Source organism: Lontra canadensis, unplaced genomic scaffold, assembly GCF_010015895.1.
Source record: "Lontra canadensis isolate GAN:19392208 unplaced genomic scaffold, GSC_riverotter_1.0 scaffold16, whole genome shotgun sequence".
Lineage (NCBI taxonomy): Eukaryota > Metazoa > Chordata > Mammalia > Carnivora > Mustelidae > Lontra > Lontra canadensis.
In genome coordinates this window covers 7,061,620-7,088,600 of record NW_022631010.1, presented here as the reverse complement: position 1 = coordinate 7,088,600, position 26,981 = coordinate 7,061,620, and the positions used below count along the sequence as shown (strand labels likewise).

The 26,981-nt window shown below is 54.7% G+C and overlaps 1 protein-coding gene across 4 annotated transcripts; it reads left to right on the top strand.

The window, feature by feature from the left end:
* Window positions 1-236: 236 nt before the first annotated feature.
* Window positions 237-22,465, top strand: SIGLEC1 (sialic acid binding Ig like lectin 1). 4 transcript variants are annotated; one of them, XM_032859080.1, is made up of 22 exons: window positions 237-389; window positions 5,525-5,599; window positions 5,842-6,201; window positions 6,463-6,759; window positions 7,861-8,127; window positions 8,445-8,699; window positions 10,447-10,746; window positions 11,411-11,668; window positions 12,405-12,725; window positions 12,991-13,245; window positions 13,451-13,753; window positions 14,362-14,622; window positions 14,762-15,073; window positions 15,563-15,814; window positions 16,133-16,402; window positions 16,496-16,747; window positions 17,049-17,351; window positions 18,175-18,435; window positions 19,148-19,450; window positions 19,715-19,817; window positions 20,194-20,263; window positions 20,982-22,465. In XM_032859080.1, the coding sequence occupies exons 2-22, from the start codon at window positions 5,551-5,553 to the stop codon at window positions 21,087-21,089; spliced, it is 5,160 nt and encodes a 1,719-aa protein (XP_032714971.1). In that variant the 5' UTR covers window positions 237-389; window positions 5,525-5,550; the 3' UTR covers window positions 21,090-22,465. The 4 variants fall into 4 exon arrangements, with proteins under 4 accessions (XP_032714971.1, XP_032714972.1, XP_032714970.1 ...); XM_032859081.1 differs by lacking the exon at window positions 237-389 and adding an exon at window positions 5,279-5,303; XM_032859079.1 differs by lacking the exon at window positions 237-389 and having other exon boundaries at window positions 5,430-5,599.
* Window positions 22,466-26,981: the final 4,516 nt, after the last annotated feature.

Below are 26,981 nucleotides of genomic sequence, written 5' to 3'. Positions count from 1 at the left end.
GGACTCCCTAAAAAGGCCAGTGGCCACAAAGAAGAGGAGAATGAACATGGCCAGTAAACAGGACACCCCCTCCCCATTTCATTTTGTCTGAGAGTACTGTGGCCCCAGATCCCACTTCTGCTTGCTCAAGTCCTTAAGGGCTTTCCCGGGGCCCTTCCCCTGCCCAGGAGGACTTTCCTGTCTTGGTATTACGCAAGGCCTCCAGCTGCCTCCCTGACCAGCCTCCAGGCTGAGGCTTTGGGAAAAGAGGAAGCAGCCTCTGAGCCTGGATCTCCTCTCTTGGGGTGGCAGAGCCCTGGGAAGCCACCAGCACCACAAGCATCTGGCCCTCGGTCCTGTTCTTCTTCCTGTGGTTCACCAGCCTTGCAGCCCTTCCCCCTGCGGAGCAGGTACCCCCATCTCCGGAGTGTGAGAGGAGGGCTGGGAGAGGGGTTGGGCTGAGATTTGCTGGGGGGCATTGGGAGTGGGTGCTGGGCCCCAGACCAACTCAAGCCCGAGATACTAATCAAGGCTGCAGTCATTACCAGAACCCCCAAATCTTCCCCAACCCATATCCCGGTCCCAGTCCTCACACCTGCCAGCCCTCCCTCACCCTCAGCGACACCCCCAACATTTCCATCATTTCCATGCAGCCTCAACCCTGACCTTCATCCTCTCCCGACCCATCACTCTCCCCTCCACGTCCACCCAATTCCATCCCACACTGCAGCCGAAATTCATCTTCACGCCCGCCCTGGGGCCACCCACCATTCATCTTGGCCTCACAGGAGCCCAGTCCCACTCACTGCCCTCATCACCACTTCTTCCTCTCAGCAGGACCCCCAGCACTGCCTAGCACAGCCTGGGGAGCAGGAGCTTGGGCCGGAACGAAAAACGAGATGTGAAATCTCTACTGCCCATTTCAAAGCCAGGCGACTTCATTTATGGGCCATAGGGCTTTTCAAGCAAAACGTTTGGCTTATGTTTGGGGCTTTCCACTCTTAGGAAGATCATATACTCTGGAGTCGCCCTCCTGTACCCTGATTTCTTATCTGTGGGGAAGGGCACTCCAGATGGCTGTATCCCCTCATTTCTCTCCTTCTGCAGCCTGATAGGGAAGTTGAGGGGGGAGCCCTGGTACTAGGAAACAGAAACTGAACCCTACATAGCTGTCTGTAGTGAAACTGCATCTGCCCTTCCTTCCCCAGGCCAGACTGGGCTCTGGACTCAGAGGTCAGGGTTCAGCCAGCCCTCCCCACTTATCATGGGACACTTGGTCTCACATAGACTCTACCCGCCTGCCCACTTGCTCTTGCACAGGCAGCAGCAGACTCGGGCACCCACCTTCCAGGCCATCCCAGTCCCACCCTGATGCAACATACACCAATTTTGAGAGTGGGGATTAAAGCCCATGTTCAGAACACCCAAGACTTGAAGCTACAAAGATGAATCTCAGAGCCCTGAGCTTTCTGAGGTCTGGGGAACAATCCTCTCCCAGACGGTCATTGCCTAAGGAAGAGGTTGTTTCAGGCTTGCGGGGCTCTGGTCCCCCAGGACACCCACGCCCTTTCCCAGGACTGGCAATCACCCCTTTACCACCAGGGGGCGCAGGGCGCCCACCAGTACACCCAGCTCAATGCAAGCCCTAGGAGCACCTACCCCCTAGCCCTGAGGTTTCCAAATAGGGACAAGGGTCTTCCTTTCTGGGGTCTGTCTTGCTCCTTCTTTTCCCAGGAAGGTTCTCTAGGACGAGGATGGTGTTTGGGGTGAAATAGGTTAAGTCAGTGAATTGGACTTCGGTGGGACTTACTCTTGGGTGTTGGGGCTGGGCTAAGTGTAGGTGACACCTACATGATGTGATTTGGGGTGGTTCTAGAAGGGGTCCTCTTGCATGTTTGATAATCTCTGCTCTGTTCTGGGGTCAGTAGGTCTAAAATCCCACCATTTCTCCTGTAGTTTCAGCGTTGTCCCTTCCATGGCCCCAAATGGGAAGAGCAGGGGCCCTGGGGCCGACATGCCACCCTCTCCCTCGTGTCCCTTCTGTAGCAGAGCTGACCTTGTTACCCACCCACCCCAAACATGCCTTGAGCTGCCTTTCAGCCCAGCATCTGGGCCCTAGTTCCAGCCTGGGCCAGCATGAGCCTCTCCTGTGGCTCCTCCATCCTCCTGGGATAGGGGCAGGCCTAGAGCCGCCTAAAGAACTGGGGACGAGCCGCTGGGCCTCAGCAAATGACCAGCGCTGTCGGCTGGGTTCCCTGAGGAACAGTGCTCTTCCTGGCCTTCCCATGCCTTCGCCTTTGCCCCACTCCCTGCAAAGACAGCCCTGCCCTCTTCACACTTGGCCAAGTACTGTCATCCTGATGGACAATTCAGATCCCATTCAGGCCCTGGGTGTCTGCTCAGCCCCTCCCCAGGAGTGCACCCTGGTAGCCGCCAGAATCAGCTGGGCCCCATCCTGCGGCTGATGGGCTGGGGGCTGGGAGATGTTATGAGTTTCCTGTCTCTGCTCCCAGCCTCCTCAGGCTCACCCCCTCACTCTGCCAAGTCAGCGTTTAGGACCAGGGAGGATTGCGAAGTTGGCAACATGGGTTTTTGTTTGTTTGTTGTTGTTTTAAAGATTTTTTTTTTTTTAATTTGAGAGAGAGAGAGAGCATGAGTGGGGGGGGGGCAGAGGGAGAGGGAGAAGCGGGCTTCCTGCTGAGTAGGGAGTCTAAGGTGGGGCTCGATCCCAGGACCCTGATAACATGACCTGAGCCAAAGGCAGATGCTTCACCGACTGAGCCACCCAGGCGCCCTAGCAACATGGGTTTTTGTATGCACGTTGTAAAATATACTTAACATAAAACTTACTGTTTTAACCATTTTTCAAGTGTTCAGTTTAGCAGCATTAAATACATTCATGATATTGTGTAACCATCACCACTGTCAATTTCCAGGAATTTCTCATGATCCAAAAGAGGGACTCTGCTCTCATTAAACATGAACTCTCCACTCACTCCTCCATGCCCCATTCCTTGTCCCTGTAACCTCTAGTCTGCTTTCTGTGTCTTTGAACTTGCATACTCTAGGTACCTCATATAGGTAGAATCATGCAATATTTGCCCTTATGTATATGGCTGGTTTGACTTAGAAAAATGGTTTCAGGGTTCAGGTTTCAGGTTCCTGTGCCCTTGTCACACAGGTCAGAATTTTGATCCTTCTTACGGCTGAATAATATTCTTTGTATGGATGGACCACCTCTCTTTCATCCATTCATCTGTGATGGGCGCTTGGGTTGTTTCCACGTTTTGGCTATTGTGATTAACGCTGCTATGAACACAAGTGTTCGAGTATCTGTTTGAGTCCCTGTTTTAAAATCTTTTGGTTGAGGGGCACCTGGGTGGCTCAGTGGGTTAAAGCCTCTGCCTTTGGCTCAGGTCATGATCCCAGGTCCTGGGATTGAGCCCTGCATCGGGATCTCTGCTCAGCAGGGAGCCTGCTTCCTCTTCTCTCTTTCTGCCTGCCTCTCTGCCTACTTGTGATCTGTCTGTCAAATAAATAAATAAATTAAAATCTTTAAAAAAAATATTTTGGTTGGTATCTGGAAGTGGAATTGCTGGATGCTACAGTAATCCATGTCTGACTTTTTTTTTTTTTAAGATATTTATTTATTTATTTATTTATCAGAGAGAGAAAGAGCACAAGCAAGGGGAGCAGCAGGCAGAGAGAGAAGCAGGCTCCCCCCTAAGCAAGGAGCCTGATGTGGGGCTCCATCCCAGAACCATGAGCTGAGCTAAAGGCAAATGCTTAACCGACTGAGCCACCTATGCACCCCTATGTCTGACTTTTGAGGAACTCTCAAACTATTTTCCACGGGGACTGTGCCATTTTACACTCCCACCAGAATGTAAAGTGGGGAAACAGTGCATGGGGCTTCTCATTTCCCCACGTCCTCATCAACATTTATTATTTCCTGGTTTTGTTTGTTAATAGCCATTTTGATGAGTATGAAGTGGTAGCTGGTTGTGGGTTTAGTTTGCATTTCCCAAATGATTCATGATGTTGAACATCTTTTTATGAGCTTTTTGGCCACATATATCATCTTCAGAGAAGCGTGTATTGAAGTTCTTACCCCATTTTTTGATTTTGGGTGGTTTGGGGTTTTTTGTTTGCTTGTTACTGTTCTTGTTGGGTTGTAGGAGTTCCTTACATATTCTAGATATCAACCCCTTATCAGATAGATGATTTGCAGGTATTTTCTCCCATTCTCTGGGTTGTCTTTTCACTCTCTTGATAGTGTCCTTCGATGTGTACAAAAGTTATACGTTTTGATCAAGTCCAATTTATCTATTTTTTCTTTTGTTGTTTGTGCTTCTGGTGTCATACTTGAGAAGTCATTGCCTGATCCCAGGTCGTGGAGATTTTCACCCATGTTTTCTTCTCACAGCTTTATAGTTTTGGTTATATGTGTTTCTGGGATCTCTTGCCCTCAGATTCTTATCTGTGCCACCCCCTTAGAGCCTCATCTCCAGCAGGGCCCCCCAATGTCAGAAAGCCCACCTTCTTGTACATGGTAAACAGTAGGCATTTAACTCTGGGATATGTGTTGTGCGGGGCTTGTGTCCCCTGCCCAGACTTGCCCTGCCACCAACTCCAGACACCCAAGGACCACGCCCCTCTCTTGCTCACTACTGCAAGGCCTGGGGCTCTGCTCTGCTTCAGGGTGCATGTCCTCAGTCCCAGCTCCTGAGAAATGGGGGTCACAAGCTGCCAAAAACAAGGCGAGCACAGAGATGGCTGTGGGGTGGCTCCAGGAACCCCACGGAGGAAGTTCCGGCTAGAAGCCACCTTCAAGCTGCACCTCGAAGACTGAATAAGGTTTCAGCAGGCAAAGATCATTTGTGGTGGAGGCAGAGCTGGTCAGCTGGAGAGCCCACGTGTAGATGGGACTTGGCCACAGACCGCGTGTGTGGCCAGCAGGGAATGGGGGCAGAACTGGGAGTAGGAACCCTGAGGACCTTTCAGGGATGTAAGTAGCTCTCAAAGAAGCACTTTGGTCAGTGCTCAGTCAAGCCCCATTAGGGCTTACAGCTGGTAAGGCTGGTGGTAAGGAGACAAGTTTCAAGCTATCATTCTTGCTGGGTGTTTTGGAGTGAGTCCCTGGGCCTCTCTGGGCTCCAGTTCCTGTTGGGCTTGGTGGTGGGGAAGAGGTGGGGAAGTGGGAGGAAAGAGAAACAGATGTTCATCTGCTCTGGAGGAGTGTCCTTGAGGGGTTGGGAAAGCAGAACTTGGGGTGGGGCTGAGGGACACACAGAGGGCTTTCTGGGGCACGACACCAAGTGAAGGTATTCCTGGGTGTGGTCGGCGCCGGGAACGTGGGATCCTGGCTCCCTGCTGCTGGCTGTGCTAGGAGTCCTTGGCTGCCTGGCCCTCTCACTGGGGGTTTGGTGGGGAGGCAGCAGAGCAGGGCTGGACTCTCTGCAGACTCTGAGGCTGAGGTGCCCTGAGGTGCCCTAGGAGGCCCTTGTGTACCCAACCAGTACACAAGGTATGTATCGCCTCTTAGGCACCAGAACCAGTGTGAAGCCTGCTATGGACTCCCTGTTCCGGCTTCTCCAGCTGTTCTCATCGATTTCAACAGGTAAGCTGTGCTGGTCTCGCCCGGCTCCCAGGGCCTGGCCCTGGGCAGACCGCACTGGGCCTGGTCACAGGTTTGTCTGCTGAGGTCGAAGGAGGGCTCAGGGAGGCAGTGGCTGGGAGGGCCCCCCTGCTAGGGGGCTGCTCCAGGGGTGCCCGGCTGGGGGCTCATATGGGGACAGGTCTGAGGGCTCTGCATGATACCAGGTCTTCATCACTCTCCTCTCCGTCTCGCCCCACCCTCAGGCCTGTCCTCCTGGGGTGTCTCCAGTCCCCAGAATGTGAAGGGCGTGAGGGGGTCCTGCCTCATCATCCCCTGCGTCTTCAGCTTCCCAGCTGATGTGGAAGTGACCCGCAGCATCACGACCATCTGGTACTACGACTATGCGGGCCAGCGGCAGGTGGTAAGCCACTCGGAGAACCCCGAGCTGGTGGAGGCACGCTTTCAAAACCGTGCCCAGTTCTTGGGGCGCACAGAGCACAAGATGTGCAGCCTGCTGTTGAAGGACCTGCGACCTGAAGATTCAGGCTCCTACAACTTCCGTTTTGAGATCAGTGAAGGCAACCGCTGGTCAGATGTCAAAGGCACTGTGGTCACTGTGACAGGTGAGGGGCAGGGTGAGCTGGCTATGGCCTGGAAGTGTGTCCCAAGCTGCTACTGGCCCCATTGAAGTCTAAGCCCATCTCCGGCCTCTCCCAGCCCTGCATCTCCTTTGCATTCACCCTAAGTGGGGCCGGGGGTCGAAAGTAGTCTCTCCTTCCTCTTGAAGGACCCTGCCCAGGTCTCGCCCCTCAGCAGGGCTTTCTAGGGCAGGAGGCCTCCTGTGTGGTGAAGGGGAGTCCTGAGCCTCTGGTCTTTGTCTTCAGAGACACCTGAGAAGCCCTCCATATCCTCCCTGGCGGAGCTCCATGAGGGCATGGAGGCGTACTTCAACTGCTCTACTCCCTATGCGTGCCCAGAGGAACACATCAGCCTGCAGTGGGAAGGCCAGGACCCCGAGCGCTCGGTCACCTCCAACCTCCAGGATCTCAGGCCCACAGGCATCAGCCACCTGGAGACCCTCCACATGGCCCTGTCGTGGCAGGACCACGGCCGGACCCTGCACTGCGAAGTCTCAGTGGCCAAGCAAAAGGCTCGGAGCGAGATTCACCTCCAAGTGCAATGTGAGTGTGCTGGGGGCCCCACCCTTGGGACTGAACGCACATCTATGGCTCCCCAGAGGAAACCAGTCTCCTCCGTGGCCTGTAGAAAGAGAGCCCTCGCCCCTGAGGCAGAGCCAGGTGCACTTGGACCTTCAGGCTCAGCCAGGGGGAGAGACGCTGCAAAACCTTGAGAGCCACATTGAATGGCTCCCTTGTACCTCGCGTCCCTGAGGCCAGGTTGGGCAGAGAAGGGGAGACACGAAGAGCCAGAGAACTGGGGGCCGGGGAGGGAGGCCTTGGGGATTTAACCCAGCTCTGGAGGCTGCTGCGTGTCGGGGGAGGAGGGTTCACCCTTTTCTTGCCTAAGGCTACTCAACAAAGATGAGGTGGGAGGAAGCCTGAGTTTCTACTTGATTATGGAACTTCCCATCACGGTAAAACATGGCAGCCTATTCTAGAACAAGTGCTGTTCACAAGCATCATCAGGCTGGCTGGGTCCACCACTAGCTGAGCAAACTGGGCAAGTTACTTGACCCTTGGGGCCTCCATGTCTACCTCTGTGAAGGAGAGGAGTTGTTCTCAAGGAACTGTTATGGAACTTGAAGGAGTGCTTAGCACATACTGAGCACTCTAAGATATTAGCTTCTGCTATTTTCATATTTCCCTAGATAAAGCATTTGAAAATAATAGCTTTTATAAGCCTATTTACATAGCCAGAGGCTTTGGAACAAGATTTCTAGAAATGCAGATGTGCTGTATGGTTGGCTCCTTCCTTCCAAACGGGTTAACCATCTTCTGCCTTTGGCCCCCTTCATGAAGTGTTTGATTCCTTGCCAACAGCTACCAAAAGCCACCTAAGCAGGAACGATGGTGCTTATGATCCCTAGATAGAAGAGAGGGTGATGGCTAGTGTCACGCGGCAGAAAGCCTTAGAAGGCAGTGCAGGCTGGACGCTAGGCCTGCATTATTAGGCCCTCGGTGGAGAAGGAAGGAATCAGAATCTCCTCACGAGGTGGGGGGCAGTGCCTGGCGGGGCTTCTTGAAAGAAGAGAGAAGTGGCACCACTGTCTTCCCTGGGCCCTTCCTCTGACGCCCCCCCCCCACCCACCTTGTGCCTTGCAGATGCCCCCAGGGGTGTGGAGATCCTTCTCAGCCCCTCAGGGCGGAACATCCTTCCAGGTGATGTGGTCATACTCACCTGCCGGGTGAACAGCAGCTACCCCAAAGTTAGTTCTATGCGCTGGATCAAGGACGGGACACCACTCCAGGTCGAGGGTCGTATGCTGAGGTTGTCCCAGGCAACCTGGGACGATGCTGGTGTCTACATTTGCCAAGCTGGGAACGGCGTGGGCTCTTCGGTCTCGCCCCCCATCAAGGTCCACATCTTTAGTGAGTCCTGGGGGAGCCTGGGTCTTGACTGGAGGGTGGGGCGGGGTCCCCAACAGGCCCCTGTTGCTCAAGGGAGCTAGGCCAAGGCGCCTTCTGGGACACGGGTGTGGAGTCCTAGACCTGCCCCAGATAGATGACAAACCTCCCCAGCAGGGTGGGCGGTTGCAAGAATCCTAGTAAACAGGACAAAGAGATGCGGTGCCCACCCAGAAGGGGTCTGGTACTGAGTGTGCAGGGATTCAGGCTGATTGGCTACAACCCCAGGATGCTGGAAGATGTCTGGGTGTCCCCCAGCATGCCCACTGCTGCCCCTACAGTGGCTGAGGTCCAGGTGAGCCCGGCAGGCCGCATCCTAGAGAACCAGATGGTGACACTGACCTGCAACACGCCCCAAGCAGCCCCCAGCGAGCTGCGTTACAGCTGGTATAAGAACCACGTCCTGCTGGAGGATGCCCACAGCCACACGCTGCGGCTTCCCTCGGCCTCAAGGGCCGACACCGGCTTCTACGTCTGCGAGGTGCAGAATGCCTATGGCAGAGAGCGCTCCGGCCCCGTCAGCGTGGTGGTCAGCCGTAAGTGGCCAGGGTGGAGCTGGGGACAGGGGCCCCACAGGAGGGTGAAGAGCCTGGGCCTGGTCGGCTCTGCGCTCACACCCCAGCTCTGCAACTCTGGGCAAGCTTTCACCTCCCTGGGCCTGGGTGTCCTCCTGTTTTAGACCACTTTTCATTTAGAATGAGTTAAGCTTACAGAAAGTTGCAAGAAGAATACAAAGAATTACCATACGCCTTTAACTTAGATTATCCATTTATTAACAGTGTGGTACATTTGTTCTCTGTCTTTATTTATTAATTTTTTTTTCTTAAGAGTGGGAAGGGGACGGTGCCTGGGTGGCTCAGTGGGTTAAGCCTCTGCCTTCAGCTCAGGTCATGATCTCAGGGTCCTGGGATGGAGCCCCTCATGGGGCTCTCTGCTCAGCAGGGAGCTTGCTCCGCACCCCCCCCACCCTCCCACCTGCCTCTCTGCCTGCTTGGGATCTTCCTCTCTGTCAAATAAATAAATAAATAAAATAAAGAGTGGGAAAGAGAGAGCACGGGTTCATGGTGCAGGGAGGGGCGGAGGGAGATGGGGAGAGAGGATCTTAAGCAGGCTCCACGCCTAGTGTGTGAGCCTTCTTGGGCTTGGCCTCACCACCCTGAGATCATGACTTGAGCTGAAATCAAGAGTTGGATGCTTAACTGACCAAGCTACCTAATAGATTTTATTTTTTAACAATAGTTTTATATTTACAAAAATATTGAGCAGATAGTACAGAGGTCCCATGTATCTTTCCTGGCACAGTTTCCCCTATCACATCCTGGATTAGTGTTGTGTATTTGTTATAATTACTGAACCAACACTGATACATTATTAACTAAAGTCTGTAGTTTACAGTAAGGTTCACTCTTTGTGTTGTACTCTTTGTATAATATCATGTACTCATCTTACAGTATCATACAGAAGAGCTTCACTGCCATAAACATCCCCCGTTCTCCATTTATTTATCTGTTGAATGCCTGACAACCACAGAAAAAAAATTTTTTTGCCTTTTCCAGAATGTCAAATAGTTGGAATCATACAGAAAGTAGTCCCTCTCTCTTCCTCTCTTTTTTAAAGATTTTATTTATTCATTTGAGACAGACACACAGAGAGAGAGAGTGTGCGCATACATAAGCAGGGGGAAGGGCAGAGGGAGAGGGAGAAGCAAACTCCCCACTGAGCGGGGAGCCCGATGTGGGACTTGATCCCAGGACCCTGGGATCATGACCTGAGTGAAGGCAGACGATTAACGGATGGAACCACGCAGGTGCCCCTTTTCTTGCCTTTCTTGACATTGAGACTTGAAGAGTACAGGCCAGTTGTGTGGGTGTCCCTGTTTGTGTTTGTGTGGTTTGTGTAGACTGAGACTGCACAGCCGGGCAGCAACAGCGTGGGTATGACGCTGGGTCCATCCTGCTGTGTCACGTCAGGGGGCATGTGATGACAGTCTGTCCCATTGCTGGTAGTTCCTCACCTTGGCCCCTTGGATGAGGTGCTACCCGCTGCTGCCTGGCAGTTTTCCCATCCTCATAGTGGGCCCCTGAGCCCCCACTCACAGAGTTGCCACAGCTGTTGACTGAGAAGACAAAGTGACTGGCTCCACTCAGGCACAAGTGTATTCGACCGGCCCTCAGGAGCTCTGGGGTTGCTCCCTTCATGGGGTATTGCACGGTCATAGCCTATAAAGGGGGATCCGGGATTGCCCCCATCTGAGGGTGACCAGCACCCCTCATCTCCACGCAGACCCGCCCCTTGCCCCGGACCTAACTGCCTTCCTGGAGACACGGGAGGGGCTGGTGGGTATCCTCCACTGCTCCGTGATCAGCGAGCCTCTGGCCACCCTGACGGTGTCGCACAATGGCCTCATCCTGGCCTCCACGCCAGGGGAGGGAAACCACAGCTCACGCTTCAGTGTCTTCTCCACCCCCAACTCCCTGAACCTGGAGATCCGAGACCTGGGGCTGGATGACACTGGGGAGTACACGTGCTCAGCTACCAACTCCCTGGGGAAGTCATCGTCCACCTTGAACTTCCAGGCCAAAGGTAAGACAGGCACGGGGAGGGGGGCTGGTGAAGGGACACCGAGGAGGAGGCCTGCTCTGGTCTTCGTCCCAGGAGTCCAGGGGACTTAGCTGAGGGGACGAACAAGCTGGTTGGTTTGAAAAAAAAAAAAAAAACACATCAAAGATCTGGGCTATAACCACCTGGGAGGTCCCTGAAGTCAAGGCAAAGGGGAAACGTGGCAGGTTGCATTATTCCTTTTGTACACATTTTGACTCTGAACTTGAAGAGCCCTTCATATCCATTGGTTTTTTTATTTATCAAACGCCTGGGGCAGGCTCTGCTAGGAGTCCGAGGCAGGAGGAAAAATAGAAAAGCGCGGTCATCCATACCTTCATGCATGCATTGCCATTCCCTCCTTCTGAGGCTGTGGAGGACAGAGCTAATCAATTGTGCCAGGTTTTTGATGGAAGCCCAGGCTCTGGCTCATAATCCTTCTCGATCAAGCTGCAGCCAATAGATTAGAATTGGCAGTGAAGGACAAACTCTCCTGATATCAAGACGTTCATGGAGCTGATGCCACAGAGTCCAGACCTACCTACAGTCATGTGGGGAGAGGAGAACCCTGGAGGTCTTCCTGCAGCTGGTGGCATGGGTGCAGCCGGATGCAGGGGACCTGAGCCTTCCTTACTCCCTCCTCTGCCAGTGGCCCACCTCCTCATCAGCCCCACAGCAGAGGTGGTAGAAGGCCAAGGAGTGACCCTGAGCTGCAGGAGCGGTCTGAGCCCATCGCCTGACATCCGCTTCTCCTGGTACCGGAATGGAGCCCTGCTTCTCGAAGGTTCCAGCAGCAGCCTTCACCTCTCTGCGGCCTCCAGCACCGATGCCGGCTCTTACTACTGTCAGGCCAACGATGGCCACAGGGACAGCGGACCCTCCTCACCTGCCATCCTCACTGTGCTCTGTAAGTAGTCTTCCCACCAGCCCCTGCCTACCTGGGGAGGGTCAGCCTACAGGAGCCCACCAGCCACCTCCAACTCCTTCAGGCCCTCCAGCCCCTGGGTCTAGATCAGGAAGGCAGCCACGGGCCTGGGCACCACAGAGCTGCCTGCCCAAGGCTGAAATGTGGGGAACAAGCCTGGGGCTTGCTGTCTCCCCATATCCTGTCCCTCAACCCCAGCCTCTTTAAGGCCCTCTACTTTTAGCCTCAAAGGCACCATGGATACCCTATCCAAGTTTTGTCCTCAGCTGGCCCCTAGGACACCATAATTCCATATATGTGCACACACCCTTTGGCTGCGCTCTCACAAGCTCCCACAGCCTTGACAGCAGAACCTCTAAGCACAGGGACTGTGGCCTATCAAGGGTGGATGCTTCATATTAACCTGAGGGGCCAATCAGAAGCACACAATGTTATGCTAGCCCATACGACACCCTTGTCCAAGCTAGAAAATGATATTCCTTCCTCTGGGAAGACTCAGTACAGCACTAGAGCACAGCTGAGCATGAGGGCCATGGGCCGAATTCCTCCTACTTTGGTTTGGTTGTCCTTGTGCAGTGAACAACCTACACAGCTGTTCATGGCAATTCTGAGCACATGCCTTTGTTTGCTGTGTTGTGGGAACCTAGCCAGCTTTGAGTGGACGTGGAGAACCCTGTGGAGGCCATGAGATGAATGCCTATGCTCTTCCTCCCTACAGATGCTCCACGCCAGCCCACGTTCACTGCCCAGCTGGACCCCGATGCTGCGGGGGTTGGGGTGAGACGTCAAGGGCTCCTCTTGTGCCGTGTGGACAGCTACCCCCCAGCCCAGCTGCGGCTGCTCCACAGGGACCATGTCGTGGCCTCTTCCCTGCCATTGGGCTGTGGGGGCTGTTCCCAGCGCCTAAAGGTCACCAGAGCCCCCAACCTGCTGCGTGTGGAGATCGGTGACCCGGTGCTGGAGGATGAGGGTGTGTACCTGTGTGAGGCCAGCAATACCCTGGGCAACGCCTCTGCTTCCACAAACTTCGATGCCCAGGGTGAGTCAATGCAGGGAATGGGTGGCTCAGGGTCAGGGGCTGGTACATTGGACGCTCCAACTCTCTCTGTCGTCCAGGGCAGGTCTATTGGGTGAAATCACCTCTGTTTGGCCATGGGAGCTCGTTTTTCTCCCCTACCCCATGGGCACGCCAGGGAGGGGTCTCCTTCCTGCCTTCCCCATGCTGGGAGGCTGGGCCCCCACCCCAGTGGGGAGGCAGTCAAGGGGAGGCCTGTCTCAGGTGGCCTGTGCTGCTCGCCCTCCAGCCACCATCCTGGTCATCACCCCATCCCACACGCTGCTGGAGGGCACCGGAGCCAACCTGACCTGCAGTGTGAGCCGGGAAGCCGGCGGCCCTGCCAACTTCTCCTGGTTCCGGAATGGGGCACTGTGGGCCCAGGGCCCCCTGGAAACCATGACGTTGCTGCCTGTGGCCAGAACAGACGCTGGCCTCTATGCCTGCCGCATCCTCACCGAGGCCGGGGCCCAGCTCTCCGCCCCGGTGCTCCTGAGCGTGCTCTGTGGGTGATGGGCAAGGGCAGGGTTGGGTGCTCGGAGGGTGAGGGGGTGCGCAGTGCGGGGGAATGGTCGTGAGGGGCAGAGCACGGCTTGGGCGTGAGCAAGGGCAGGCCTGGACTGCGTGTGCGGAGGGGAGGGGCACAGAGTGTGGCAGCTGCGCCGTGGTGAGCAGGACGGGGCGTGGCCTGAGCTCCTTCCTGTCTGCAGATCCCCCAGACCCTCCAAAGCTGTCAGCACTCCTGGACGTGGGCCAGGGCCACGTGGCTGTGTTCGTCTGCACTGTGGACAGTCGCCCCGTGGCCCAGCTGGCCCTCTTCCACGGGGAGCACCTCCTGGCCACCAGCCTGGGGCCCTTGCTCCCGCTCCGTGGCCGCCTCCAGGTCAAAGCCACAGCCAACTCCCTGCAGTTGGAGGTCCGAGACTTGAGCCTTGGGGACTCTGGAAGCTATCGGTGTGAGGCCACCAATGTCCTCGGATCCACCAATACCTCCCTCTTCTTTCAGGTCCGAGGTGAGTGTCCGGTCCCTAGGGCCCACGTGCCCTCGGGGCTGCTCTGGCCAGGCTTTGGACTGTGTCATGTGGATTTGGGGTAGAAATGTGAGCCTTTTTCAGTGACGGTTAGGGGAGTTTCTAGCCAGCCAGCAGGCCTCCCTTGGTCTCCAGCTCAATACATTTCCCTGTAATCACTTGGGTCATCCATGCTGGGTCCAGCTCACTCTTGGGACAACGGCCCTTGGCATGACCTAAACCCCTCTGATTTCAATGTTCTATGGGGTCAAGCCAGCATCTGTCCAGAGCTAACTTGTGCAGGCACTGCACCTGCCATGGGGTTGGAGGTCCCATAAGCTGGGCCTTCTGGTAGGTGACATATGACCGACAGAGTGAAACTGTAGCTCTGGGTAGTGGGTGATAAAAGCTGGGACAGACGAGGGCAGGGGAGTTGGGAGCAGGACAGAGGGAGGCATGGAGCTGAAGTGGAGCCTTTGGTGGTGGTCTCATAGGGGGCCTGTGGCTCCAGGACATAGGACTAGGGTCCTTGTGTGGACAAACATATAGTCCCAGGCTGGGGGAGAGGGCATGGGGGAGGGCCCTCACCTGCCCTTGGTTTCCCCCCGCAGGAGCCTGGGTCCAGGTGTCTCCATCACCTGAGCTCCAGGAGGGCCAGGCCGTGGTCTTGAGCTGCCAGGTGCCCGCAGGGGTTCAAGAGGGGACCTCATACCTCTGGTATCAGGATGGCCAGCCCCTCCCAGAGTCAAACTCAGCCACGCTCCACTTCACGGCCATTACTCTGAGCCAAGCTGGGGCCTACCATTGCCAAGCCCAGGCCCCAGGTTCGGCCACCACGAGCCTGGCCGCACCCATCAGCCTCCACGTGTCCTGTAAGCTTTCATCCTGTCCATGTTTCTTGGGGGGTGAGGGACAAAAGGGACAGATAGAGGAGGGGCTGGGCAAGCCCTGCCTCCAGCGAGAGTGCTAGAGAAGGGACGGGGGGTCCTGACCACTCCCCACCTCCTGTAGACGCCCCTCGCCAGGCCACACTCACCACCCTGATGGACACGGGCCCTGGACGACTGGGCCTCCTCCTGTGCCGTGTGAACAGTGACCCTCCAGCCCACCTACGACTGCTCCACGGGGACCACCTTGTGGCCTCCACCTTACAGGGTGTGGGGGAGCTGGCCAGCCACTCTCCCCGGCTGCAGGTGGCTGTCGCTCCCAACACACTACGCCTGGAGATCCACAGAGCGGTGCTGGAGGATGAGGGCGTCTATACCTGCCAGGCCAACAACACACTGGGCCAGGCCTCAGCCTCTGCCCTCTTCGATGCCCAGGGTCAGTGTGAGGGCGTGAGTGTGTGCATGGGGGGCTCCTTTAAGAGAAGAGAGAAGGCTGGAGAAGGTTCTGGAAGCCTGAGGGACAGGCAGGTGGGCTGAACATAAGGACAGCCTCCATTCTCAGCCTCCTTTAAGGACAAATGACTCCAGACTTGGCTTTCACGGAAGAGCCTTTTTTTAGAAACAGATGTTTGCCTGGATGTCCAGTGGATAAATCAGAAAAGGGAGGGCGGGGTGTTCAAGGAGAAAATACTGCAGCCCAGGCAGGCTTGGGTTCTTCTTCCATGTGCCCATTAGGGTCAGGGAGGGCTTAGGGTACCCGGAGGCCCTGCAGAACCCTGGTTGGGACCACCTGAGAGATGTTGAGCTGTTTCCCATGTTCAATCTTGAGCCCCCTGTACATGTTTCTCTTCCTCATGGAGACAAGCGGCTTTCTTTACACAGCTTCACAGTCTAACCCGTGTCCCCGGCCCTCTTCCCTCCCCAGCTGTGAGTGTGCAGGTGCAGCCTAGGGCCGTTGTGCAAGAGGGGCAGCTGGTGAACCTGACCTGCCTTGTGTGGACCTCGAACCTCACCCAGCTCACCTACACGTGGTACCAGGATGGGCAGCAGCGCCCAGGTGCTCACTCCATCCTTCTGTCCAATGTCACAGTCACGGACGCTGCCTCCTACCGCTGTGGTGTGGTGACTCCTGGCCAGGCACCCCACCTCTCCAGACCTGTCACTCTGGATGTCCTCTGTGAGTTTGGTTGGATGCAGGGTGGGACAAAAAAGAATGACGGTGGCCCACAGGGATCAAGGGCATGGCCAGAGCCCCACAGATGTCTGACTCAGGAACCCAGACCCCATCAATCTGAAGAAGCCCAGGACAAGGAGCATTGAGTCAGGGTCAGAGGGGGTAGCTTCTTTCTGGGCAGAGGATCCTCAGTTGGGCAACTGGGGGCCCTTGCGATAGGGAGCCAGGGCTCTCCTGCTTTGAATGCTGCCTGTCAACTGGCCTCCTTGTGGCCTCCAACTGGGTGTGGTCTCTGAACTGTTTCCTTCGGTGTCCCTATAGACGCTCCCCGCAGCCTGCGCCTGACCTACCTCCTGGAAAGCCGAGGCGGACGGCTGGCTCAGGTACTGTGTACCGTGGATAGCCGTCCACCTGCCCAGCTAGCCCTCAGCCATGCTGGCCACCTCCTGATGTCTTCGAGCACAGCCTCTGTCCCCAACACTCTGCGCCTGGAGTTGTGGGAGCCCGGACCCAGCGATGAGGGGCTCTACAGCTGCTCCGCCCACAGTCCTCTGGGCCAGGCCAATACCTCCCTGGAGTTTCGTCTAGAGGGTGAGGCAGGGCTGGGGGCTGAGCCCAGCGTGGGGAGAGGGACCAGCTGTGGTCTCTGGCTGGGACTTGCTGACCCTGGTCTCCCTGGTCCAGGTGTGCAGGTGACCCTGGCTCCATCTGCCGCTGTGCCTGAGGGGACCCCCGTCACAGTGTCCTGTGAAGACCCCGCTGCCCGCCCACCTGTTCTCTATGCCTGGTACCACAACAGCCGTTGGCTGCAGGAGGGGCCAGCTGCCGCCCTCTCGATCCCAGCGGCCACACGGGCTCATGCGGGGGCCTACTCCTGCCAGGTCCAGGACGCCCAGGGCACCCGCAGCTCCCGGCCCACCGCCCTGCAAGTCCACTGTGAGCCAGGGCCCTTGGCTGGGGTTGCCGAGGCTGAGAGCAGGCAGAGGGCACTTCTGGGCCTTCGTGGGGGTGGATGCAGATCTTGGAAGGGGCACTTGGGAAAAGAAGAACATTGGTGATGAGAAAAGAGTCCTGCGAACCCCACCTGGGGTTCTCTGCCACTCTGCCCACGAGGTGTCACTTTGAGGAAGTGGCCTTTCATCCAGAGGCTTCAGCCTCACCAGTGCCAGGGGGGTGGGCCATGGACGGTCCAGGGTTTCCAAAGAGGGCCTCCAACTATGTGCTGTTGTGCTCCCAGATGCCCCCCGGGATGTCATCCTGTCGTCGTTTCGGGACTCCAGAGTGGGCTCCATGGCCGTGTTGCAGTGTACTGTGGACAGTGAACCCCCTGCTGAGCTGGCCCTGTCCCGTGACGGCAAGGTGCTAGCCACCAGCCTGGGAGTCCATGGCTTGGCATCCGGGACAGGCCCTGTGCAGACGGCCCGAAATGCCCTGCGACTGCAGGTGCAAGACGTACCCTCCAGTGACAAGGACACTTACATGTGCACAGCCCACAACTTCCTGGGCTCAGTCAGCACCACAGGGCAGCTGCTGGGGGAAGGTGAGTGGGCCAAGGGGGAGGAGAAGGGCTCAGGCACAGCGGGGCCTTGTGTATACGAGGGGCACGCTGACCAGAATGGATAGCTAGAGCCCTGCCCCATCTGATGGAGGAGGAACCGCTTTCCCTGGAGGCTGTTGCCCAGCCTGAGGGGAAGAAGCAGCCTTGCCCTTGCAGAACTCTGCAAAGGAGAGCTGCAGCCATGTGGAGGGCCCCTTGGAGACAGGGGAGACAGAGCCCTGCCCTCACAGAACCCAATCTGGGGTGGAAGCACAGACCTGCTCTGGGGAAGCCTGGGGTGGGAAGAGAGTCCCAACCCTACCTTTAGGGGACATAATGTGAGAGATGAGATGGAGCCCCATGTTTGGGGAGTCCCATCTCCGAGCAAGACACAGCCTCATCCATCAGAAAGCCTGGTTTGTAGAGACAAACCACCCTGTCCCAGAGGTCCCCAGTGCAAGAGATCTCAGTCTTTTTTTTTTTTTTTTAAGATTTTTATTTATTTATTTGAAAGAGAGAGAGAAACAGTGAGAGAGGGAACACAAGCAAGGGGGAGTGGGAGAGAAAGAAGCAGGTTTCCCGCTGAGCTGGAAGCCCAATGCAGGGCTCCATCCCAGAACCCCAGGATCATGAGCTGAGCCAAAGGCAGGTGCTTAACCGACTGAGTCACCTAGGTGCCCCAAGAGATCTGTCTTTTGAGAGAGCCACAATCTTACCTCTGTGGGCCCCAAATCAGAACAGATGTTCCCATAATGCACGGAGGCCTCTCCGATGCCCAGATCCCACCCACAGGCTCCCTGACCTCCTCCTGGTCCTTGGCCTGCAGGGGTGCGTGTGGTGGCCGAGCCGGGGCTGGATGTGACTGAGGGGGCACCGCTGAACCTAAGCTGTCGCCTCTCTGGTGGTCCCGGACCCATGGGCAACTCCACCTTCGCTTGGTTCTGGAATGGCCAGCGACTACATGTGGAGCCTGTGCCCACCCTTGCTTTCGCCCACGTGGCCCGTGCCCAAGCCGGGGTGTACCACTGCTGGGCTGAGCTCCCCAGTGGGGCCACCACCTCTGCTCCAGTCATGCTCCGGGTGCTGTGTGAGTACGACCCTCCACCCCCTGTCCACATCTCACTTGCCTGCCTCGGGTCCTCCCCCTCTTCTGTCTGCAAAGAGCAAAGACTTTGCAGGGATAGAGTCCTGGGTTGGAGGACTCCCGCTGCCTGCTTGTGTGACCTTGTACATCCCTGCCTGGCTTTTCTCATGTGCAAAATATCAGCCCCCTCACCCAGTGAGGAGCCCAGGGGATACTGCGTGCAGAGTGCCTGGGTCCCCATTCCATCCCTCATCCAGGCCCCCATGCAGGATCAGCCAGTGGTGGCTGCAGTCACAAGCCCCCCGAAATACAGAGCTTCAGAGGACAGCTGTTGTGTTTGCTCCTGATGCTGGAGGTCAGAAATTCAGGCGGAACGGAGCTGGGCAGGGTTCCGGCTGATCTCTGTCATTGTCTTGTTGCTAGCTGGTTGAGGATGGCTGTATCCTCATGGCCGGCAGCTGGGGCTGGCCTGACCTTCTTCCGGGGTTGTGTTTGCAGGAGGCCAGAAGCTGTGAGGCCCCTTGAGGTCTAGCCCTGAAGCCACATAACATCACTTCTGCTTTCTAGTGGTCAGAGCAAGGCACAGATCAAGGAGAGGGGCAAGGGGTTCTACCCCGTCATGTGGCGAGCTGCAGTCATCTTGCCTGGGTTGGGGGAGGGGGGAGGAATTGGCGCTGGTGTTCTGCAACTATCACGCCCCTCTGTGTTCCCACAGACCCTCCTGAGATGCCCTCCATGACGGTCTTTGTGGAGCCTGAGGGCGGCCTCCGGGGCATCCTGGACTGCCGAGTGGACAGCGAGCCCCTAGCCAGTCTGAGTCTCCACCTCGGCAGGAGGCTGGTGGCCTCCAGCCAGCCTGGCGGGGCTCCGGCCGAGCCCCACATCCGTGTCACAGCCACCGCCAATGCCCTGAGGGTGGACATGGAGGAGCTGAGGCCCAGCGACCAGGGGGAATACGTGTGCTCTGCCTCCAATGCCCTGGGCTCTGCGTCCGCTTCTACCTACTTCGGAACCAGAGGTGAGGGGTGGAGGGAGGGTCTGTCTCCCAGGCCCCTCTATAGGACGGCCCAGCTCTCAGGTCCAAAGGCTTCCTTCTGAGGTCTTCACTGAATCCTTCTCCCTGTGATCAGTTTGTCTAACTAGTCTAGCTTAATGCTTGGTTGCAAGGGAAAGCTTCTGAGATAAAGTGAGAGCTAGAATGGTTTTCATCTCGGGGGAGTCCCCTTGGGAGGGAGCCCTGGAGGCCTGGAGCGGCCACCTGAGCCTCACCCCTGCATTCCAGCCTTGCACCGTCTGAGTCTGTTCCAGAAGCTACTCTGGGTCCTGGGGCTGCTGCTGGGCCTCCTCTTCCTGTTGTTGGGCCTGGGGGCCTTCTACGCCTGGAGGTGGGTTCAGGGTTGGGGTCACCTCGTCATCCCCCACTTCCCCTCAACATTCCCTCATGTCTCTCTTACCAGATGCACGGGCTCTGTACTTTCTAGCCTGTCCCTCTTCTTCCCACTGCTCCAAATTTGGGAACTGCTTCTAGAATTGTCTTTCAAGCCCTCTTGCTGTAGTTTTCTTTCTTCATCTGGAGCCCATCTGTGTAAAGAAAGGGCTGGGAGGGAAGGAAGAAAGATAAGGTCCCCCACTCCCCACAATGCTCCCATTGCTCTGTTCAGTGAGCTATCTGGGGCTAAGTAAGCGCTTGGGGTCAGGGGAGGAAATGGGGGTAAGCAGGGGAAGTGAAGAGACCCTCTGAGTCCACTCTTGCTGTTGCAGGAAACAATTTTGTAAGCTGAGCATGGGTGAGAATTTGGTGGAGATGACTCCTCAGAAGCAGACCATGCAGGTATCCATCTGTCTTGTGGGCCCAGGTAGACACGACGCCTGGCTAACCCACTGGGCAGGGCTGGTGCACAGAGACAGCTCTCATATGTAGGATGGGCCCTGGGACTAGGGGGAGACTGGGGAGAGAATACAGAGAACCAGGGACCTCCGGAAAGACAGGGAAGCCACATTTTGAATGGGGCACACAACAGTCACGTGTTTGCTCGCCAGGCATGATGGGTATACTGTAGGCCAGCGTGACTGTCAGGTTCTCTGTGGGAGCTGCTGGTAAGGTGACCGGGGCAGACATTCTGACATAGCAGCTTCTCCTCGACTTTCAAGATGCATCTTGGAACACAGAACCCCACCTGGGTTCTCTCTTCCCTACTCTGCAGTCTGCCTATCCCCTGGGCAGGGGTGAAGGTCTGTTTTCCCTTCCCAGGGACGTGTCCCCTTCTGCAGATCATCCAGTTTTGCGGTGGGGGGTGGGGGCAGGGCTCACAGCCTCATTGCCAGCCAGGCACATGTTCCGCAGTCCCCTGGGGACTAAGGCTTGAGGTCTGGGGAACTGCCCTCCAGAGTTAGAGGCCATGGGATGACCACTCCCAGAGCGCTCCTTGTCACCAGGATTTTCTCTGCGGGAAGCTCACTGATCCTGATCCTGATCCTGATGCAGCCGCAGGTGGGCCCTAGTCCTCTGCTCTGCCCCTGAGCTGATCTGTGGCACTGTCTACCCTCAGGAGGAGGAGGTCACCAGAAACTGTGACGACCTGGGCCTCGTGAACAAGGCAGCACTGAGTCCTGACTCCCTCTGTGAAAACAACTCTACAGCATCTGACTTTCTATGACCCGGATCCAAATCTCTTGCCAAGAAAAATGGGCACAGAGAAAGAGGTGAACCTTAATCTACCCAGGAGGGTGCTGGCCCTGGGGGACTCTGAGGATAAACGAGTGCCCATGTTGTCTACTTGTCTTTTCCTTTTCTCTGGATCACATCTCTCCCTTTATCTTCCAATGGACGGCCCCTCACATCTTTTCCCTCCAAGCCCACCCTGGACTTTTTGGCTGGATTAGAAAAGATGAGGAGCTTCCTACATCCTCCCAGGCCGACCAGAGCACTCCACAGGAGCTGGACTAGAAGTTAGGCTGCACTAACAAGAGACCAAATACATTACCTTCAGCATGAGGACATGTTACTTCTCTCTCCCATACTAATCTGGATATGCTATGGTAGTTTAAGATGTCAGAATTTGGGATCATTCTATCTTCTTTTTCTCCATCCCCGAAATGGTACCTTTGACTGTGAGGTTCATGGTGGCCCCACTGTGTTGCCATTCCCTCCAGCAAGAAGAGGAGTTTGAAGGCACAACCATTCCCATTGTGGACAGAAGTTGCAGGTCATTTTCACTCACTCTCCATTGGCTGGAGTTGAGTCAAGCAGCCACCTCAAGCTGCAAGAGATTCTGAGAAATATAGTTTTAGTTCTGTTTCCAAAGGACTCCCCAACCATGGACTCATCCCCGAGACTTCTGACATTGGTGAGAATGCTGCCGGCAGGCCACGTTTGCAGTGCCCGTCTACTGAAGGCCAGGAGATGTCCCTGGTCATTCTGTTCATGGGCTTCCCAGAAGAGGGAGTCCCTCTCACACATTTAGACTGAGGAAATTAAGATGGTTTGGTGTTCCCTAGGGAAAAGGCATGCCAGGCAATGGGGTTGCCTGAGCATGCATTTTATCATGCCCTTGGAAAAACAGGGGCCCCCATTCCTACCCCAGTGAGTGTGGAGAGCATCCTTATTTCTGCTCCAGGTACCTCCTTCTCTGTGATCAAGTGGGCTCACTCGGTCTTCCTGGGGGCTTCTGTGCCAGGGGCTGTTAAGCAGAATGAGGGTCACAAAGAAGGAATAACTTGCTCCCAGGAAGTCAGTGCCTGAGAGGGGCCGGTTCTTAGGTGGACTAGTGTCTCCCCTCACAGCCTGGTGGCAGATGGTAGGAGACGCAAAGACCCTGCCTGGGATTTGGGTTGAGAAACTGGGAGAGTAGTGGTGAGATGTCCTAGGGGCTAACAGGTTGGAAAGAAATTGGAGGCTGAGTAAGCTCCATGGAACCGTGGCCCGAAGCTTCCTGGTCCCAGGTCCCATTCCTTGCAGTGCCTGATTGCCAGACTCTTCCTGGGGGAGCCTGTCTGGCATGTCCTCCCAATAAACACCCATCCTGTGACGTTACCAGAGTGAGTCTCTTTCTTGCAACCCAAACGGCTGCACCGCAACACGGATCTGAATGTGAACGCAGCTCGTTCTGGGAGACTGCCTGCTGGAGGTGGCCAGCAAGTGCAAATTACATGACGTTTGCCACAAACTACCTTATGTTCAAGAGATGTGCACTCTCTCCTGCTCCTTGAGGCTCTAGGTCCTGCTCACCTCCTCAGTCCACATGACCAGCACCTCGCTTGGCACGCAGTACGTGAGCACTTAGTAAGCACTGGTTTTTCCATATTGTTGTCTGGGGAGAGGGGTGGGGGTGGAAAGTGTGCACTAAATCCAGAGGTGGGACAGAGACAGAGCAAGCCGAATGTGGCCAGATGTTCTTAGGCTGTCCAGGGAAGAGAAGGTGAGGGGAGGATTCCTTCTGCGCATCTCCAAGGGGTCATAGGTCCACCTGGGAATGGAAGGTTCTCAGAGGGGCTAGCTGTGTCTACCTCCGGAGGTCTGAGGCACCTCAAGACTTCTGAAAAAACTTGTACTTCAGGTGTGACACACAAACAGAAAACCGCACACACTATAAGCACACAGCTTGATGACTTTCCAAAAAGTGATCAAGCCAGTGCCACTGCCACCCAGATCAAGAAACAGACCAGCACCGGCACTCCGGAGTCTCCCTCAAGCCCCCTCCCAATTGCAAGCCCCCGAAGTGAACTTCAAGCTTGCTATCTAACACCAGGGATTTGATTGGCTTGTTTTTGAATTTTATATAAATGGAGTAATATAGAATGATGACTTTGGAAAACTGTCTGACATTATCTATTAAAGCTAAAACACTCCTGCCCTCTGACCCTGAAATTCCACCCCGGGTAGTTACACCAAAAGAAGAAGGGCTCTGTCCACCATGAGGTTTGTAGAGGAATGTTTATAGTCACCCTGTTCTGGGTCATTCTTCAGAATGCGTCTTGTTTACAGATGGTGAATGTCACCCATTACGTAAGCACTTTGAAAATTTAACTCTCCGTGGTTTGCCTTCTGCCCAGGACACTCCCCAGTGTCCCCCTGGAGAGTGACTCCAGCAAGACACTGGAGACATCATCTTTTCCACAGTGGCTACTTGTGGGATCCATCTTCCTCAACTTTGGTCTAGTGGCCCCATCCCCTCCTCTGCAGCCTCCAAATAAATAGTTGCTTGGAGATTTCTGCAGAAAATTCCTTGGATATACTTAGACATAGCTCATCTGGGTTGGGAAAGCGTCCACGTTGCAAGGATGATTCCAACGTCCCCATGGCTCTTAGGCTATAAGTTCACCTTGTTTTCTTAGCCCTGACTGTGTGCCCGGCCCTGTGCTAGGCAGTAAACAAAGATAACCCCAGACCCTGTGGAGCTCAGGGTCTGGGGGGCGGGGGGAGAGAGACAAGGAAATGGGCAGGGAGAAGCATATGCAGGGGGCGGGAAGCAGGCTTTGGGTCGGCAAGAACCCCTTGACAAAGAGGCACCAAAGCCTAGGTTTGCAGCGAGAAGAGGAGCTCACCAGTTTGCTCTTTTCTTGCCCGAGAGGACCCTGCTGTCCACAGTGAAGCCTCTGCTCCGTGTTCAGAGTCTGGCTGCTCTGGAGAGTCTTCTCTGCTGCCCAGCCCCCAGCTCATTTAGAGCTCAAGCCACCTCCAAGTCCTCACCAGGCCCTGCTAGGCTGCACATTTGGTATTGTCCCATGTCTGTGATCTCTGGGGCTTTCTTAGCTGTCTCTCTCTTCTTCCTATTCAGGACTCCTTTACCACAGTTAGGACTGTGTGCCTGTAATTTCCCCTTCCTCGGGATCCATATTTTGTTCTGGAATCTCTCATTGTGCTCCTGGTTCAAGATGGAAGCCTAGATCCCCCTGTCCACCCCAATTCTTCCCCAAATCCTCCCTAAGAGGAGACAGGATGCCTTGCTTTCTGCTCCCTGTACCACCCCACCAGCTCATGTCAAGGGAGGATCAGGGAATTCTGTGCTTCGAGGGTGGCCTCTGCTGCTGGGGGAACTCGTGGGAACCCCATTTACTCATCCACAGAGGGAAGAGTTGATGTCTCTCCAGCCTGCCCACATTGGAACCTCCAGCATGACCAAAGCCGTCTAGGTCTATTTTAGGTCTGGTTCCCAAAGATGAGGTTTCATGTGCAAGCGATGTCAGGCTGTGCTCCAAGGGGGAAATCAGTAAAGGGCTGAAGAGAGCAAGACAGGCAAAGGCAGGAAGCTGGGGACACACACACACACATAAATGTCCACAGCAGCATTTTTGGTAACATCTCAAAACTAGGAACCACCCTCATGTTCGGCAACAGTAGAATCAATGGGAAAAATGTGATAGTCACACAACTGGATGCTAGTTAGCAATGAAAATAACTGAACTACAGCCACACACAAAGGCTGAATGCATTTCACAAACTGAAAAAGATCTGCAACTCACACTCCAGACAAAAGATGAATCTCCCTTATATATAAAGAGTTCCTTCCAGTTGTTACGAGAAAGACCAACAACTTAGTAGAAACATGATTCAGGGAACAGGAAATATAAATGGCATATAAGTGTTTGAACAGTTATTCAAGTTCACTGCTAGGAGAAATGCAAATTAAGACTGCACTCACACCTTCAGACAAGCGTATCACAGTTTGAGAACTGTGTCGGTAAGGTTGCAGGCCAAGGGGCCCTCTAGATACTGCTGGTGCAATTGTCCATTGGCACAAATTGAAGGGCAATTTAAGTGTATCCTCCCAAGTCATAAAAACACAAATCTTTTGACCCAGGAAGCCCATTTTAGGAAATCATCTCACAGATGAGTTTGTGTATAAAACTATCCATCACAGCCTGGATTGCAATAGCAGAAGGCCTGGAAACCATTTACATGGCCAAGAGGGGACTATATGAATGAGGGGCAGCATTCAACTATAAAAAAATGGCGGGGACACACAGCCACTGGAATAACTAAAATTAAAACAATGAGCAACACTAAGTGCCAGCAAGGATGGAGAGGAACTCGAACTCTCCTCCACTGCTGGTAGGCATGTGAGATGGTACAGTTGCTTTGGAAATGAGTTTCTTTCAAACTTAAATATGCCCTTGCCATAGGACCCTGCCCTTCTACTTCTGGGTCTTCACAGATGAGAAATGAGAAATGAAAACATAGATTCATATAAAACTTCACAGCAATGTGTAGTGGCTACATGTAGGAGAGTCTCACACTGGAAGAGAACCCAAATGCCTAACTGGAGAATAGAGAAAGCGTGCTTTCCTCTGCCCACGGAACATACTCGGCACTACAAAAGCAAACAATGTCAATGAATTTCAAAAACATAGAAGGAAGAAAGCCAGACACAAAGAGTACATGCTATGTAGTTACATTTATACGAAGTTCTGGAATAGGCAAAATTTATGTATAGACACAAAGCAGATCAATGACTGCCTGGGGCTGGAAGTGGGAGAGAGGGACTGGGGAGGGGGCACAGGAGAACTTTTTGGGGACGATGGAAATAGGTCTATCAGCTCCAGGCACAGCTGGACTGGTCTGGCCAAGGAACCTCCAGGAATGCAACCCCACTAGCTTACAAGTAGTTAATCAGTACTACTTCAAGGATATTATTACCGGATATGCCTAATGAAACCTCTACCAAAAAGAACAAATATACTTTTCAGATTCCAAGCCTCTTGAGATGAAGAAGACCTCCCAGGGAACCAGACAAAGTGGCACCAGGACACATGTTAACACGACCTCCTGGGCCTCCAGTCAAGGACACCCACCTTCTCAGGACAGTCCTGCCCCCAATTTTGCCCTTAAAACCCTTCACTTGCAAGCCACTGGGGAGATCGGGACTTTAGAGCATTACTTTCCCATTTTCCTGGGCGGGTCCGTACCAGTAAATAGCTAATCTTTCTTCACTGCAAAAGTTCTGTGCCACTTTTACTTGCCTGCTGTCCACAGGGTGGACAAACTCTCCTACTTGGTTTGGTTACAGAACATTGTATCTGGATTATTGTGGTGATTACAGAGGTGCATGAATTTATCAAGTTCATCTAAATGGACACTTAGAACAGGTGCATTTTATTTTTTTAAAGATTTTATGTATTGGGCGCCTGGGTGGCTCAGTGGGTTAAAGCCTATGCCTTCGGCTCATGTCATGATCCCAGGGTCCTGGGATCGAGCCCCACATCAGACTCTCTGCTCGGCGGGGAGCCAGCCTGCTTCCTCTTCTCTCTCTCTGCCTGCCTCTCTGCCTACTTGTGATCTCTGTCTGTCAAATAAATACATAACATCTTTTTTTAAAAAAAGATTATGTATTTATTTGAGAAAGAGAGAGAGAGCGAGCATGGGTGGGGAGGAGGCGCAGAGGGAGAGGGAGAAACAGGCTCTCCACTGAGGAGGAGCCTGACTCCCGGCTGGATCCCAGGACTCCTGAGATCACGACCTGAGCTGAAGGCAGAAGCTCAACCAGCTGAGCCACTCAGGTGCCCCAGGTGCACTTTACTGTGTGTAAATTATCTTAATAAAGTTGACTTGA

Excerpts from the sequence above, each read along its gene's own strand:
- SIGLEC1 (XM_032859079.1), top strand. The coding sequence starts at position 5,509 with ATGTATCGCCTCTTAGGCACCAGAACCAGTGTGAAGCCTGCTATGGAC. Across the intron at positions 6,760-7,860 it reads GATTCACCTCCAAGTGCAAT|ATGCCCCCAGGGGTGTGGAG; the intron begins GTGAGTGTGCTG and ends TGTGCCTTGCAG. Across the intron at positions 19,451-19,714 it reads TACCTACTTCGGAACCAGAG|CCTTGCACCGTCTGAGTCTG; the intron begins GTGAGGGGTGGA and ends CCTGCATTCCAG.